At 38.5% G+C, this 16356-nt stretch overlaps 1 protein-coding gene across 1 annotated transcript in view; it reads left to right on the top strand.

The window, feature by feature from the left end:
• Positions 1 to 3499: 3499 nt before the first annotated feature.
• Positions 3500 to 16356, top strand: part of enox2 (ecto-NOX disulfide-thiol exchanger 2) — a 157026-nt gene continuing 144169 nt past the window's right edge. The window contains 1 exon segment of the mRNA XM_042738649.1: positions 3500 to 3928. Coding sequence (XP_042594583.1) covers positions 3907 to 3928 — 22 coding nt within the window. The 5' untranslated portion in view covers positions 3500 to 3906.

The following is a 16356-nucleotide window of genomic DNA, read 5'->3' as shown; positions in this document are numbered from 1 at the left end:
AAAGCTCTTATGTGGAACCCTGTCTTTAAAGAACCATTGTTTTTCACTTAAGCTTAATAACATATTATAGTAACATATCAAAGTCCACGTTTCCAGTGCTTTTAATGTGTCACTATGTTGCTGTGATATGTAATTGCCTCGCAGCACAAATGACTTTCTACGCGACCAAAACAGCGGCATGCCACATTTATTTCCCTGACTGCATGAAAACTGTTTAAAACGAGTGCCGAAAACACAAAAATGGTTGTTTTACTTCTGAAAAATCATCTTGACAGCTGTTTGTATCCCCTTTGGCTTTGGAATATTCAGAGCTAATTGTTAAGAATGGCAAAATAAACAGTTTATAATGAATATGCCAATGTTTGCATCCATGCACATCAAAAGAATTCCAAAGGAAAGCGGCTCATGCCAAAAATGATGGCCAGTGTTGATGTCCAGGAAAGCCGAGGGAATAACGCGACTTTGTATCAGGATACACGAGGGCGGTGTGCCAAAACAAGCTAATTATATTTGCATCTAAATTCTAAGAATATAAATAGACTCCTGAGCAGTACACTTGATCTGCTGTAGATATTTCAGTCCCACCATCTACATTCTTGAATATGCTTCAGTATGCTAATGCACACAAATTCTATAAAGTCTTGACTCTTTCTTTCCCCCCGAGGATGTTGGTGTGCAGCGTTCATCAGGTTTGAGATAAACACGGCAGCTGTAGCAGGCCGCGGTTTCCACCCACACTCTTATCATGCTTTTATGAGACCGTTGTAATGTCAAAAGCTGTGCTCACAACACCGGTCTCCCCTGCTCTCCGAACCGCGACGCACGGTAGAACTGTAAATTCCTCCTGAATGTGTTAAGACATCTGTTAAATGTTCTTAGTTTCGAAAGTAACCCCAGCTATGCCACGCATCTCAGGCCGGAGATAGTGAGCTGTAAATATTTTTATTTATTTATTTTTCCCCTTTATTTATATAGTGCTTTTAACAATACAGATTGTGTCAAAGCAGCTTTACAGTATTAAATAGGAAAGTAGTGTGTCAATAATGCAAAAGGACAACAGTAAACACTCAATTTTCAGTTAAAGGCAGTTCATCATTGAATTTAGTGATGTCATCATCCAGCTCAGTTCAGTTAAAATAATATCTTTGCAATCAAGTTGACGATATCGCTGGATATTAAGTGTCTCCAACTAAGCAAGCCAGAGGCGACAACAGCAAGGAACAAAAACTCTGTCAGTGACAGAATGGAGAAAAAACCTTGGGAGAAACCAGGCTCAGTCGGGGGGCCAGTCCTCCTCTGACCAGACGAAACCAGCAGTTCAATTCCAGGCTGCAGCAAAGTCAGATTGTGCAGAGGACTCAACTGGTTCCTGTGGTCTTGTCCCGGTGTTTGTCTGAGACAAGGTCTTTACAGGGCATCTGTCTCTGGGGCTCTAGTTGTCCTGGTCTCCGCTGACATTTAGGGCTGCAGAGGTCCTTTCTAGGTGCTGATCCACCATTTGATCTGGATACGTAGACCGGGGCATCTGATGGTGGCCCTCTGATCTGGATACTGTGACCTCGGAATTAGAAAGAAACAGACTAATATTAGCATAGATGCCTTTCTTCTAACGATATAACAAGTACATCGGGTGTTATGGGAAGTGTTCATGGTTCCAGTTTACCAAATTAATGCAGCCTAAAAATCCTTTAACAGATTTGAATATTAGAAATGTGTTAGTGTGTTATGTGTAAGCCAGGTTAAAGAGATGGGTCTTAAAACTGACAGAGTGTGTCTGCCTCCCGAACAATGTTAGGTAGGTTATTCCAGAGTTTGGGCGCTAAATAGGAAAAGGATCTGCTGCCCGCAGTTGATTTTGATATTTCAGGTATTATCAAGTTGCCAAAGTTTTGAGAACGCAGCAGATGTGGAGGACTATAATGCAATAAGAGCTTGATCAAATACTGAGGTGCTAAATCATTCAGGAGTTTATAAGTAATTAGCAAGATATTAAAATGTATATAGTGTTTAATGGGGAGCCAGTGCAGTATTGACAGAACCAGGCTAATATGATCATACTTCCTGGTTCTAAGAACTGTAGCTGCTGCATTTTGGACTAACTGGAGTTTGTTTACTAACCGTGCAGAACAACCACCCAATAAAGCATTACAATAATCTAACCTTGAGGTCATAAACGCATGGATTAACATTTCTGAATTTGACATTGAGAGCATAGGTCGTAATTTAGATATATTTTTGAGATGGAAAAATGCAGTTTTTACAAATGCTAGAAATGTGGCTTTCTAAGGAAAGGTTGCTATCAAATAGCACACCTAGGTTCCTAACTGATGACGAAGAATTGACAGAGCAGCCGTCGAGTCTTAGACATCGTTCTAGGTTATTACACACAGAGCTTTAAGGTCCAATAATTAACACCTCTGTTTTTTCAGAATATAACCGTAAGAAATGACTCGTCGTCATCCAGTTTTTTTATATAGTTTTAAACATGGAGGTGTTAAAGTTCATGGGATTCTGGCAAGCCAAAGCATTATTTAACCCTTATATATTAATTTAATAAAAGTTACACAGAGGTCCTTAGAGAATGAACATGTTTGTGTCCAAAAAAGCCGCCATAAAAGTATTATACATAAATATATTTTTCTACTTTCACAGATTTTTATTTTTAAACCAACATAACTACCAAACATTTCATTCATTTAGAGGTTTAAACTAGCAGAACACAAGGGTTTTTTTTATTTTTTTTTTATTTTTTTTTAATTGTAGTATACTGTATATAGTGATGATTTTCCCTGGATACATACTTCTGGAACAAATTGTACCCTTTTGCATTAACACGACAAAAATAGTAAAAAAAAACACAAATGAAAAGGACAAAAATGCACAAGTGTTGAATGTCATTTTAATGTTCTTTCCAAAAAATAAAATCAGGTCAAATATGAAGGCGTAGTTAAACTACTGTCATGATATCCCTAGATATTGAAATGTGCTTCCTCTGACACTTGAATATGTATTTGTTCAGACAGAACTGCAGATTACTTCAGCAGCGTTCTTGTCCACTGCAATGAATGGCCCATACTTGTGCATTATTTAAGGGGCCTTGGGGTTTTAGTGTAGAGCCTGTAGTAGTTTATATGGTAATTAGCCTTAAGTTGAACTGTTGCTCTGCTCCCTCTACTGGTACACAGCCTCACACAACCAATACATGCGCACTTTACAGTTACATAGAAACGCGTGTAAAGGATCCCTTATTATATATACACAGACAGAATACTAAAGATTACCACGGCAACCAGCAATCAGAGTTTTCGCAAAAATAAATAAATAATACTAATAATACAAATACACACACAGTTATTTTTATAAGCTAATACTAAGTTATTGCTTCCATTTAAATAGCCTAAATAAATAATTAAATAATAACAAAACCTAACAAGAAGTAGGCTAATTATTATTTTGGCAGAACTTATTAAATAGACATAATGGATACTTTATCGACATTAATCTACACAGTGACGTTTTAAAGCCTCAATAGTCACATTTCATCTTATTTCACTCACTGACCGCGAATTATTTTTTGAACGGGTCAACCGCCAATAACCGTCAATCGTGCGCGTGATAGAATCGTTGGCGTTCAGGGTTAATTAGAAAGACAGCGGTCTAGTTTCGTCGCGTCGCGGACAGTTTAGTCGTTATTTTGAACGTGACTGTGGATCCTCTCTCTCTCTCTCTCTCTCTCTCTCTCTCTCTCTCTCTCTCTCTCTCGCTGTGGTCTGCTCACTTTAAAGCAGTTATAAGCGCAGAGGACCCACAGACACCAGCAGCAAAGCTCCTAGCGCGGAATAACGTCCACTACCGGAGCCCTACCGGACTTTAACAGGCGTCTTTTTCAACCGAATCCTCAGGACGATGTTCCTTGTGCAGTACACAGGTACGCTATCGTCAGTTTAACTTTATTTGATAGATTAGAAGCATTAAATGTGGTCATTCCCGTTCCTGAGGTCTACAGTAGGCTACAGAATAGGGAGCCGCCCGTGAAGAACGGACGTTACGGACAGAAAAAAAATGAATGAAAACTCCGATAAGAATCAGGATCGCATACGGATCACGTAGGAATCCCTCACGAATCACTTTAGTGACTGAAATGACATCGGGCTTCACTTTAAATACACATATTCGCGATGTTTCGCCGTTATATATCAGCCAGCCGTGTCTTAATACTCTAGTGCGCTGTCTACAAAGACAACACGGGCGCGCGCAGCGTTTGTGAGAATCACAGACGCGAGTTTACCCCAAAAATGCTGTTTATGTAGGCAGCTGACTGAGATTGAGACACATTAGAGCGCAGTCACTGACAGCTCCGGTGATTAAAAGAACTGTTATGCTCCCGTTATAATGAGATTATAATGACATCGCAATTAACTGTATTTGCTCGCCTGTGCTCCTGCAACACATGCTCTTGTAATGCATCGAGCCATTCCAGTGGGAAGTGGAAACCCAATCCACATGTCCACTGGAGTGAATTGCCACATAAAAATATTTTGGCTCGAAGCTTGCTGACTAGTGTCATTTATTACCTGACTTGTAAGGAATCATTCCACTGTAGAGCTCAGAATACATAAGGCATGTTGTCAGTTTCAACATTACAAAGCATGACTCAAATCTTTGGAGCTGTAAAGGTGCTGGCAAGATCAATGATAGTTCATATTGATCAAAAACAAGCTGGCCTGTATAAAATCTTTGGAGCTGTAAAGGTGCTGGCAAGATCTAAAACAAAGACTGAGAATAAAAAAGAAGCTTCATTTATTCAGATACTCGGTACTGGGTGACAGAGAACTTTAAATGATGGTTTGTATTGTTAGAAAACAAGCTGTACTTTATTGTGAGTTAATGCATTATGTGTTATTAGCTTTTTTTGAATTGGTTGTCTTTAACTTATTTTCAAATGATAGTTCATATTGATCAAATTCAGCATTCACTTTAATTTTTGTTATTATTTTTTATTTTTGTTAGATCATTTGCTATTATTTTTATGATTAATTTTTTTTATTGTGTTGTGTAAACTAATGTTAACAAAGTATACAGCTTGTGTATAAAAAGTGTTATATATACTGTAGTTATTTGGCAAAAAGTCATAAATAGTATAAAGTGTACATGCACCTGTTGTATTTGAAATGAGTATAACAGAGAACATTAAGCGTAATGCTTACATGAGATTTATTATGAAGCTTGTGTCCTTTAGGTGTCCTTTTTTGATTGCATGGTGAATGCCTCATTGTCAGCGAGAGGAGAATAGAAACTATTGTCGTCTTTTTACTCAGTAACAGAACAGAGGCTTACTGTCATAATAAAAACAAAATGCATGCGTCAATCAAAGGTGCGTGTGAATATATTGTGTGTGGATACAATACTAATATATTTAAAAAGTCAGTTTTCTTTAACTCCTCGTGCCGTTTTGCTGTGAAAGGCGTCTGGCATTTGTCTAAGTAAACCTATACTCATGTGTATTTAAAAAGTCAGTTTTATTTGTGATGGAAAAAGCCTCTTATTGCTCTGTGACCGCCGTGAACTTTCTCACACATAGTTCTTTTGGTAGTGGTACCGTTAGGAGTGGCCATTTACAAATTGCACATAATCAAAAGAGTAAATGGATAGTCTCTGGGCTTTCGTGAAAGCAGAAGAATCGAAATGAAAAAAGGGGAGGGCGGCACTGAAGAAGTGTAAAATGCATTTGTGACAGAGTGGATATTATATGGAGCAAGAAATGGCTTTTTTTATTAAAATGAAGCAAGAAATGGCTTTTAGTAAAATAGTTTGTGGGCAGATATCTGTGGTTTGGTGATTCAGTTACTGTCCCGTAAGAGTTGCCAAGAGGATTTAATGCACAGAAAAATACTTAATCCAAAGATCTGACAGTAGAAAACAATCTAGCTCCGTATAAATCTGATAAACTCTAAAGTACTACAGTAGTTGTGATTGTTCGGCTGCAGAATGAGTTCAACATCTGTGATTAAAAAGCCACAAGTCCTTGTCCAATAGATTGGAATTCTAATAGATTAGAATAGAATAGACGAATGTACAAGACTCTCAGAGTAGTTTCAATGTTAAGAGAATAGTAAAACACAAAATAGCTGATGAACTGTGCTTTCTGAGGTGGTATTGTAGACAATGTAGAGTGATTATAGAGGGGTCTGGCAAACGTGTTGCTTTGTCAAACCAACGTATGCCTTTTAATTTTAATTGGAGGTTACTATATTTCTGGATGTGCTCTGGGAAGGGTTTGATTATTTGCCTTGAAGATGAGTGGTATCAATAGAGCATTTAAAAGTTCATTTTGGTCTAGATGTTTTTATAAAAAGTTAGCTGTAGTTATTTATTATTAATGTCATGAGCTGCAGCCACAACAAAGTTGAGAAAAGTTAAGCGCTATGCCAAATGATGTGGCAACTACCAATGGAAGCGAAGACAGTGGCGCTCACGTGATCCATCTCCTTTGAGATACTGTAGATGAGGATAGGCAACACTCAGAAGTCATCACTGCGAGCGCTTTCACTCTTCTGTATAATTTGTCTCTGCCCACATAGAGTATAATGAAAAAATGATGCATGGAAAAGCGTCAGAAATTGTCGGCATTATGAGTGAGTTTGATTCATGCATTGATAATCGTTCATCTTGTTCATGATATCATGCATTGTTCACTGCTGCCAGGTTTATATACAAGTGCCTTCCCCTCCAGAAACTGATGACTTGTCAAAATAAAATGACATCAATGACATTATATTTTCAAATGCTGTAGCCAGTTGCACAGCTCACCAGTAACATTAGGCCATCCAGATGCCTACTAGCAATTGACAGTAGGGTGACATTATTGTTACACCATGTAATTGACTCCAGTTGCGCAAATACATAATCATATTGTAAATGCATAATCACATTGCTTTTCCAAGCAAAACAGGAACTTCAGGATTTACCATTTTCAAAGACGCTTGATGTTCAAAAACAGTTTGATTTATTATTTCCTGATTATCTTTCTACCCTGGGTGTCACTCATTTCATACCAGTGTTCTCGCCATGCATGAAATGTGTCTTGTGCTCACAGTCTTACTTAGGCTTGCAAGGCTTTTCATGTGTTCTCCCAAACCTCATTTCAATGCATGTGCAGTATTTTGCCATAATTGAGTTTGTAGTACTCTCACGGCTCTCCACATGGCAGTCGCTCCAGCAGTTTGCACAGATCTGCGTCTTTCTGTGCTTAGCTAATTAAAAGCTGTGGTATTCAGTGCTAAGGAACGGTGTACCTGATAATTGACGCTGCAACAAATGCTCCTCAGTGTTGGATAATGAAGAGCCACATTGCACTGAGACCTGCTGGGTAAGCATTCTCAGTGCTATTTTTATTTTGTGTAATTTTCCTTTCTTTACAAGAAACCAAGTGCATAATGAGAGGCTAGTTGTAAATATTTACTCTATTAGACCGTTTCAGCTCAAAAATAAAACAGTGTATATTAATGTAAGTTAGATCTGATTTTTTTATGGTGTTAAACAGGCCACTTTTTATCTGTGCACAAAACAAAACTTAGCCTGAAGAATTGCATGACATTTGTTTAAATGACATCCATAAAAGTGCTCAAGCTATCTCAAATCCTAATGAGAAATGCATATGCATATTTATTATTTTATTTTTTATCCCTAATTGTTGTTTATGAGGCCCTTTGCGTATTTGTTTGGCTCTCTCCTCTCAGACGTGCCAGAGCATAACAAGTCGGTTGGGTCTCTCTCCATCTGCTAAACATTCTGTCCCAACAGATTTTAATTGTTCAACAATTAATTCTTGCTAAATCTGTTTCTTCTGTAATAATGTAATGGTAACATTTAATTGCTAGTTCATTTGTACACTGTGACAGTGTTTCCTGCACCACTTTCAATTATGAATCTGAGTTTGATTTTTGTGGATGCGATGTAACAAAAAGACTTGATACGTGCTATAATGTGTAATGCCAGGGTTCGTACAAGGTGCTTAAAGTGCTTGAAGTAGTTGAATTTGACTTTTTTAAATTTAAGTCCTGGAAAACTCTTGAAAACAGCCATATGTTTGAGAAGCTACTTGAAAAGTACTTGAATTTTTAAAGGGCATTATATATGAAATAAGTGTTATTTTTTCCCCTCTCGATAATTTTTTTATTTTTTACGCAAATTTAACGATGCAGTGTGTCTGATATAAATACAGAGCTGTTTCTGTATTTGATGTGAAAAGCGTTCTCGCAGTATTAGTATAATTTGTGTTTGTGATTAAAACTTTTGATAGTGCTTGCATTATATTGTTCGGTCTTTTATTGCATGTTTGTGTTTCATTTGGGAACACACATAATGTCTGACGCGTTTTGTGTTGCACTGTTATCATTTACAAGCGTGGAACAAATCTTCATCTCAGCCCCTCGAGACACACACCCTTCCTCTGCATATGCTGTGAGTTTGGGTTGCTTAACATTCATCTAGGAAAACAGTGCATGTTATCTCACTAGATTTGTAATGTAAATCATTCATAAACCTATGCCAACACAGGAGAATTCGTCAACATATTTCTAAGTATGTGATTTCAAAATAAAAGTTCAAACCCTCGCTCTGAGTTTGCATGTGGCCAAATATTCAAATCACATGGATTTAAACGTCCTTGGATCATGCTGTAAATATAAAATATTTTTAAACTACAATCATACAACCTAAATGTTTCGCCACCCAGTGTATTTGTGTTTTACAATTTATAATGTTGTTGATTCACATTTATATTGTGAGGAATTTTAATAATTATGTTAATATAATTAAAAAGTAAAATAAATATATGATTTGGCAAACTCTGATTTGAATTTATTTGAACTAAAAAAGACAAGAATAGATTAATGGCAGCAGCAATGGCACAAACAAATACAATAACAAGATAAAAACTAATTTTTAACTGTGCTTTACGTTTTTCAATATTTAGGTACAAGAAATACCACAGAACAGAATAATCTATTTAAATTTAAAATAACACCAGTCTTCAATGTATAAATAAGCATTTGTGACAGAGCAGCAATTTAGGTTGCTGTCTCTTAAAGACCTCATAATGGATTGTTGATTTCTCAATTGTTAACATTAACTTAATAGCCTGTATACCGACAAAGTTATTGTTATATTGAATACTTATCCAGATGGGTAATTTTACAGTAAAGGGTACTGTTTACATGAATACTTATCCAGATGGGTAATTTTACATCTTTTTGTATGTATTTGGCTGTTTTACTGAATTGAGCACTTGAATGTTTAAAATGGTATGACTCAAAAGCATGTGCAAATGATACATTCAGTCATCTGTCGTGAGCATCTTTCACATTGAAATATTTGTGGGAATTTCCCGCGTTACAAGCACGGAAATTGCGGGAAATAGTAAAATTATGTGCTATCCCCACAATCCCGTGCCGAAATTCCAGCCCTGACAGCCCTAGATTATTTAAAATATTTCAAAATACAACTGCATTGTTTTGATTTGTGTGATTAATATTGTCTCATTCTAGTGAACCAAGTATCTGTATCTCATGAGCTAAGTGTATTGTCACACACCCTAGTGTTGATAAGTGGTGATATAGCTCATAATTTCCTAAGTGTATGATACAGCTTTCATTCTTCAGGTCAATCATATTCATGAAAAAAAACAAAATCGGTTTGAATAAAGAAAGCGATAGCTTTGTCATAATATCCGTTCAAATGTTAAAGTTGCCACAGTCATTGCATGGTTTTGTGCTGCACTTTATTTCTGGCATTTAGTTTTAGTAGTTTATTAGAATTTGAACGATAATAACAAAATAGTTTGATAAGTAAGATCTCTGATTTTAGTCCTTGAAAACCAAAAAAGTAGTTCTTGAAAGTCCTGGAATTTCATTTCGCAGTTTTTGTACGAACCCTGGTAATGCAATAAACAAATCATTACTCTTGTAAGCAGTTTCTTTTAGTGAATAGTTTAGTGAATAATACCAATTATGAATAGTTACTGGTTCGACTCAGCCTACTGTAAATCCTTCACAGAATGAATCTATCCGTGCAGTTAACAAATCAATATTTGACTCAAATTACTCGCAAATTATGTTATTTTCAGTATTAAAGATATATATTTCCAACATATATTATAGTAGAGCCCCATCCATCAAGCACTTTATAGAGGTTTCACTTGAAAATCTCTTTTTCTGAGATTGGATGTGTGTGAATTTGTGAAGTACTGCACTGATCATTCAGGCGGTCAGTCAAAAATATCTCTATATATAAAAATAAAACAAACAGCCTGCTGGGCTTTCAAGCAAGGGAGGAGGTTCAGGTTCAAGTGTCCGTGACAGCAGGCCCTCTCACTCAAATGTTTCCTGAAGTGGAAGTGTGATAGAAAGCAAGAAGATTCAGCTCTAACCTCCAGCTACTAACAAGGTCTTATCGCTTCAAGTTTAAGGAAGCAGGCATAATGGCCGAGAGGAATCCTCTCTCCCCTTTCAGTGATAAATAATGGCCTTGAATCTGGCAGAAGCGCAGAACTTGTGTTCAGAGGGCCAAAAAATGAGACAAGAAGAACAAGCACACTGTTCATTATTGACAACCATCTTTTGGAACACAGGAGGTGTCTAATTTAACCTTGCGGTTCACAAACAGGAGCAACATGTTGTGTTTCTGTGTGGCTGTCTAATTTAGCCCCTTGAGGTTTTCCTCGCTGAGCTCTGGCAGCAGAGCATGCTGGATCGCCGAGGGCCAAACGCAGCCACTGGAGAAGCACTAAGCCTTGGTCCACCTCCCAGTTTGTGATGGAGCAGATCGGTGGCTTAAGGGCCGCCATGCACTGTTGCCGGGTCTCTGCTGAGATGACAGGGCCAAAATGGTGAGCTCTTCTTCTGAGGCGCTAGTAATATTGTACATCACTGCTGTAACACACAGCAGTGTGAGAGATAAAGCGAACCTGAGTTTTTGTTGTTACTATGGTATTTTTTCTTCTTCCTTCCCTGCGCTGCCAGGAAAAACAATTTGAAGCAGCACGTCATATACCATGATGGATCGTCCAGAAGATGCAGGATACTACATCTCTCAAGTGTGCCTGTGTTTGCTAGGGCCCCTGAGAACGTGCCGAGATGCAGCCGCTAGCTCATTGTAGATAATGGAAAAATTTCACATGTTCCTCCTATTTTTCATCTAATACTATAAATCTGCACTGAAATTGCTTTTTTCGTTTAAGCCCGAGTCACTAGGTAACTCAGATATGTGCACAGCCTCAAGTAAAGAACTTTCCTTTTCCATGCGCTTCTCACTGGAACCTTTCTTCACCTCGTGCCCTTGTTTCATTGAACTCTGAAGAACTGTGTGTTTTCTTTTATTCGGTTTTTTTTTTTTTTGTTTGTTTGTTTTCCTGTTTTCAGTATGGAACAGAGAGTCTAGTCTACTCCAGTTCTGACTCAGTGATTTTCCGCCTTCAACGTGGTTTTGGGTTGGAGCTCGTCAGCTGCTATTTTTGCTAGTTTTGCATGAACACACAAACCATTTAGACCACCTCCTTTCATTAGGAATCTAAACACTTCTAAAAAAGCTCAAATGCAACCCATAATTTGAAGAATGAATGAACGGCTCAGTGTATGATTTGAGGTCAGGCGTCAAAGGAAAGGCTGTAACTGTTACTAGTCTGACATTGCCACTAACCAGCCTCCACGCAGTTAAAACAAGATCGCTTAACCATTTATCGTGCATTAAAAGGGGCTTTGAAATAGTTTTTTGTTTTTTAGCATAAGTTTGGACAGTGTTTTCAATCTTCTGGATTGGTATTGCACCTTAAAATATGACATATTACAAGGTGGGATGATTTATCTCTGGTTTCGTCACTGTCTTTATTGCTATCTCTATTTTTACCGTAGGAATGCTGTGGAGTTTACCTAGTAAATCTCTCTATGCTTAAGGGAGGTCAGCGTTGGTTTACAGCTCGAGATCTTTTTGTATGTTTTGACCTTTTCTCAACCTTGATGCTCCACAGTGCTACAAATCTGCCAATTTCCTAAACCAAATTCTGTTTATTTAGCGAGTTGAGCTCTTTAATTTGTTCACAGGGGAAATTTTATGGAATTAAATTGTTTCCATTTGATACTGAGCACTCTGTGTATGTTTTTGTCTAATTCACAAGACCTTTAGAGGTGAACCAGGTGTTGTCATTAGTCTTTCAGTTTGTAATGTTCCAAAGAATTGGTTGCTCCCTAATTAATTTGACAAAAGTTCACCTTATTCATTATTCATCCCTGTTTATGTATCAAACTACTAACACACTTTAAAATGTTACTCAGGCTGAGTATCAAAACAAAGGGACAGAGTGGATGTATATCATGGCCTCATTCTGTAGATGCAGTTCTATTGATAGTAACAAAACCTCTTGAGGGTACAGAATAACCAGGAACATCTCTCCCTGAGGTTAAGAACATTCACCTTTAGATGATGTCTAATATCATTTACGAATGGGATATTGCTTGCTATGAACACCTGCCTCTTCATGAAGTTTAATTAATTAGATTTTCATTTTGGCAATAAAATGCACTCCAGCTCAGTATTTTCTTGGACCTTCTCGCAGTGCTAAAATGCCTCGGCAAGACTTAAAACATCCAGCTTTCTCTCATATGTGGATGTGGCAATTCACAGTCAGTAGCTTCACACCAGCAGGAAGAAGGTGGCAGCGCCAGGGTTTTGGAGGGGACACACCTGGTGTTTGGATGTGCAGCTGCTGTGATTGGTTTACTCTGGCCTGCCAGTTCAGCTCTCGCAGAAGCCAGGACCACCGCTGGCCCTGAAGATAATCCATCTGTCAGCACCTGTCAGCTGGCTCCCCTGCGCCCCTGTACCCACATGGCCGTGTTGACAGGGGGATTCAGCATACATCTGGGTTACATCACCGAGGGCCACTCAACCGAATCCACTGCAGGTGTAAGCAGCCCCTCTTCAGTAAATGTGGAATGTCAATGGCGTTCTAGAGATAATGACAAAATGACTGACCTCTTTCGTTTCCTGTGTTTTGTCTTTCGGGAGTTGAAGGCGCATGACGAGTGCTTTTCTTGGGGCACGGTCCGAAACGGTGACCGCTGAGGTCAGCGACGAGCAGAAAACTGAGGAGCTGCCAACGATTGACTGAACATCATGGCACTGAACATAGCCATTACAGAAAGAAAGTAATTGGATCCACAAATCAGCAGATGGGTACAGGTTTATAGTGGCCCACAGCTTTATGGCTTTATATTTCAGGCTTGGAAGGAGGACGTCACGGCTGTTTTGACATTGTGGGTAGCTTTTGACAGTGGACAGCACACTCATGCTTCTTAGCCCTCGAGGGCCTTGTTGGCTAGAAGATAGAATATTACCGAGTCATCATAAAGGGCACGAATGGCACAGCTGTGTTCTTATTTGATTAAAAAGTGTGGATTTCTTTACATTCGTCTGTCTTCGCCACCTGAACAGATCGGTGAAATCTTTAGGGGTCGTTCACACAGAAAGCATTTTTCCATTCCAACGAGCTACTTTTCCATAGATTTTCTGTGTAAACATGCACTAGATGGACGTGTGACCGTTGCCCTCGCATCTCGCATCTCGCATCTTTTGCAATGAGTACTGAATTTTTAAGATGCTCGGTCAAGTTAAAAGAATTTCAACTTTTAGACGCAGCGTCACTCATCAATGTCAGTTCCAAAACAGTAGACCAATCAGAAGACTCTGAAAGCTGTGCAAGCTTTTGTTTACTGTAGTGGCAGTAATGGCAACTTTTTATTAGTCAGCATAAAATGTTTTTTTTTTTATTATTGTAATGTATTTCTGAATGTTTTATACAGTCAGTTTGGAGGGTTATTTACAATTCATTTTTTTGGGGGGGAATAATGTGCACCAATTAAGAAAGTAAATAAAGACAGTTTCAATTTGATGTTGACTTTGGCTCAGTCTGGTAACCACATCCTGCTACATCTGGATTAATTTTCAGTCTGTGAAAGATTTGCAGGTCTACAAGCTGATTCATGTATTTTATAGTACTGAGATCTGCTCATGTATATAGTCATCTATACTCAAGTATAGTACTGAGATCTGCCTCTTCCAGGATAATTTTTATCCTGTTCTTGCTGTTATTTGTTTGTTTGTTTGTTTGTTTATAGCAGGCAGTCAGTCTCCTCCATACACTCAGCCAGGGAAAGTAGGAAGGGTCAGGGGAAGGTCAGGGTAGAGGAAACCGCGTGATGTGACTGAAAAGCAGAGACACGTCAGCACACCATCTTTAGTTAATTTTTAAAACTCTCTCGCTCTCACTTTGCCCCTACACTTTCTCTCTTGCTGCCCCTCGTTCTGTGCCATTGTCAGTGAGAAAGAGGGAAAGGGTAGATTAATTGTTTTCTACAGGTAAGAGAGGCATCTCCGACGGTCCGCTTATTTGAATCCTGGCAAAGTCCCATATGCTATGCGAAATCTGTTCCTCTTTTCCGCAAGTGTTAGCGTTCTCATTGAAGTGGCACTGCATTAAGACAGGCCTGGGCTGGCTTCCAGGAATACTGCGGTACCACCAGCTGATCCTCAGCATCCACAACACATTCATCTTGTATGTGGAGCTGTGTCTAAAATACCTTCACCAGTGAGACTTTCTGTGCCCTTGGCCAAAGGGTTTGTTCCTTCTGTAATTAAAAGTCAGAGAAAAAGACTGAATCCCAAGACCACCTTTTAGTTTCACAAACAGTCAGCTTCTGTCTTTATGCTTTTATCCCTAAAGTAAGTTTGAGGTTATTTTGGGTGCCAGTGCACTTTGGAATTCTTTAATAAATATTATTGTTCCATTCTTTTCTTTAAAATGTACTTCATAATCGCCTGACTTCACCAGGAGAGAAATCAAGCAGTAGAAATCGATATTGATTTGCAAAGCATGGGTAGGCGAGGCATTCAGTATTCCTTGGTTTCTGCCTATTTTGAAGCATCTTTCCCCATGAATGTCTAGTCGAGCCAATCCAATTCAACTGGAAAGACTTGAAGCAAGACGTTCTTTAGTTTTCTATAAAGCTTCTCATCCTAAAGAAATAATGTTCTGTCGATTATATGAGCATTTCACACTTGTGTGTAAATTTAATCCTAAAAACCCAATCCTGTGAAGCCATTGTTTGTTATTTGGCATAAACGCAGTGATTTATCATGGGATGGTTGAATTACGGGGCTGTTCTTTGACGAATGTCGCCAACTCACACTGACAGATGTCTGGGGCTGATGTCACCCCTGGGGCTGGTGGGGCTGTCAGATCGGAGTAGGGGTGAGAATGCTGATGAAAACATCACGTAGAGAAATGCTTAGTGAACCCAGTCAGGTTTTCTGTATGTGTGTGTGTGTGAATGCTAAACACTCCTTTAAGTAAAACTTCAGTCTAGAGCAATCTGAATGAAGCCTCTTGTTTGTGTACGCCATACCTATCATATCTATTCCTTGACTGATCTTTCTGGCAGTACTTAGCCAGTTGCAGTAGATTAAAAATTTAAGGAGCAATCTTGGAGTGCAGAGGCACAATTTTAGCAGTAAAAAGTTTTTTTTTTTTTTTTTTTCTCTCTCTGTATGGCTAAGCGAATCAGAGAGTGCATTAAATATACTGGCTCTACACTTCAGTCTGATTAGTTCTTAAATACATGGATCCGCTGCACACTAGACCATTTTCCATCTTGGTTGGGTAACTGTTGGTCAGTAATGGACACTGTAATTATGCGTTTTAGGAGTGGGACATTAACATAAATAAGCAATGTTTTTCCTTTAATGAGAAAATTGTAATCGAGCCAGTTTAAAATGTCAAGCATTGGAGGTGAAAGTAAGGGTAAATAGAATTTTTTTTTTTCTCAGGCTCCCGTGGGATTGACATTGCTCATATCTCTGGGGTGTCATTAGCTGTGTCATTGACAGATCCATTTTTCTTTTTGCCTGCTGTGTAGGTTGGGATGCCTTGTGGATGCTGAACAAAATGCCTGTGGTTTCGAGTGCCTCAATCAATTCAGTTCTTTCTGTATAGTCGGGAATTGTTGCTCACTAGATGCTTGTGAGCTTCTTGCTACTGTAATCCATATTTGTGTGTGGAGAAATTGCCAGAATAGCTGCTGTGTTCTTCCTTGGCTTAGTAGCCCGTATTGTCATAGTAACATCTGCTAACCATGCTTCTAAAAAAGTTTGTTTATTAATTATCTTACTCTGCAGTTCAAAGTTGTAGAAGGTTTTGAATCTTTTTCTTTCTACAGATTTCTGGAGGATCCAATAAAAGCTTAATTTGTGGTTTAAGTCTTGCATTTAGTACACAGAACAGTCCTTGTTTCAGAGAAATGGCTT

The sequence above is a fragment of the Cyprinus carpio genome, chromosome B14 (genome assembly GCF_018340385.1).
Source record: "Cyprinus carpio isolate SPL01 chromosome B14, ASM1834038v1, whole genome shotgun sequence".
Lineage (NCBI taxonomy): Eukaryota > Metazoa > Chordata > Actinopteri > Cypriniformes > Cyprinidae > Cyprinus > Cyprinus carpio.
Note: the sequence above shows the minus strand (reverse complement) of the source record. Positions and strands in the feature narration are given on the sequence as shown.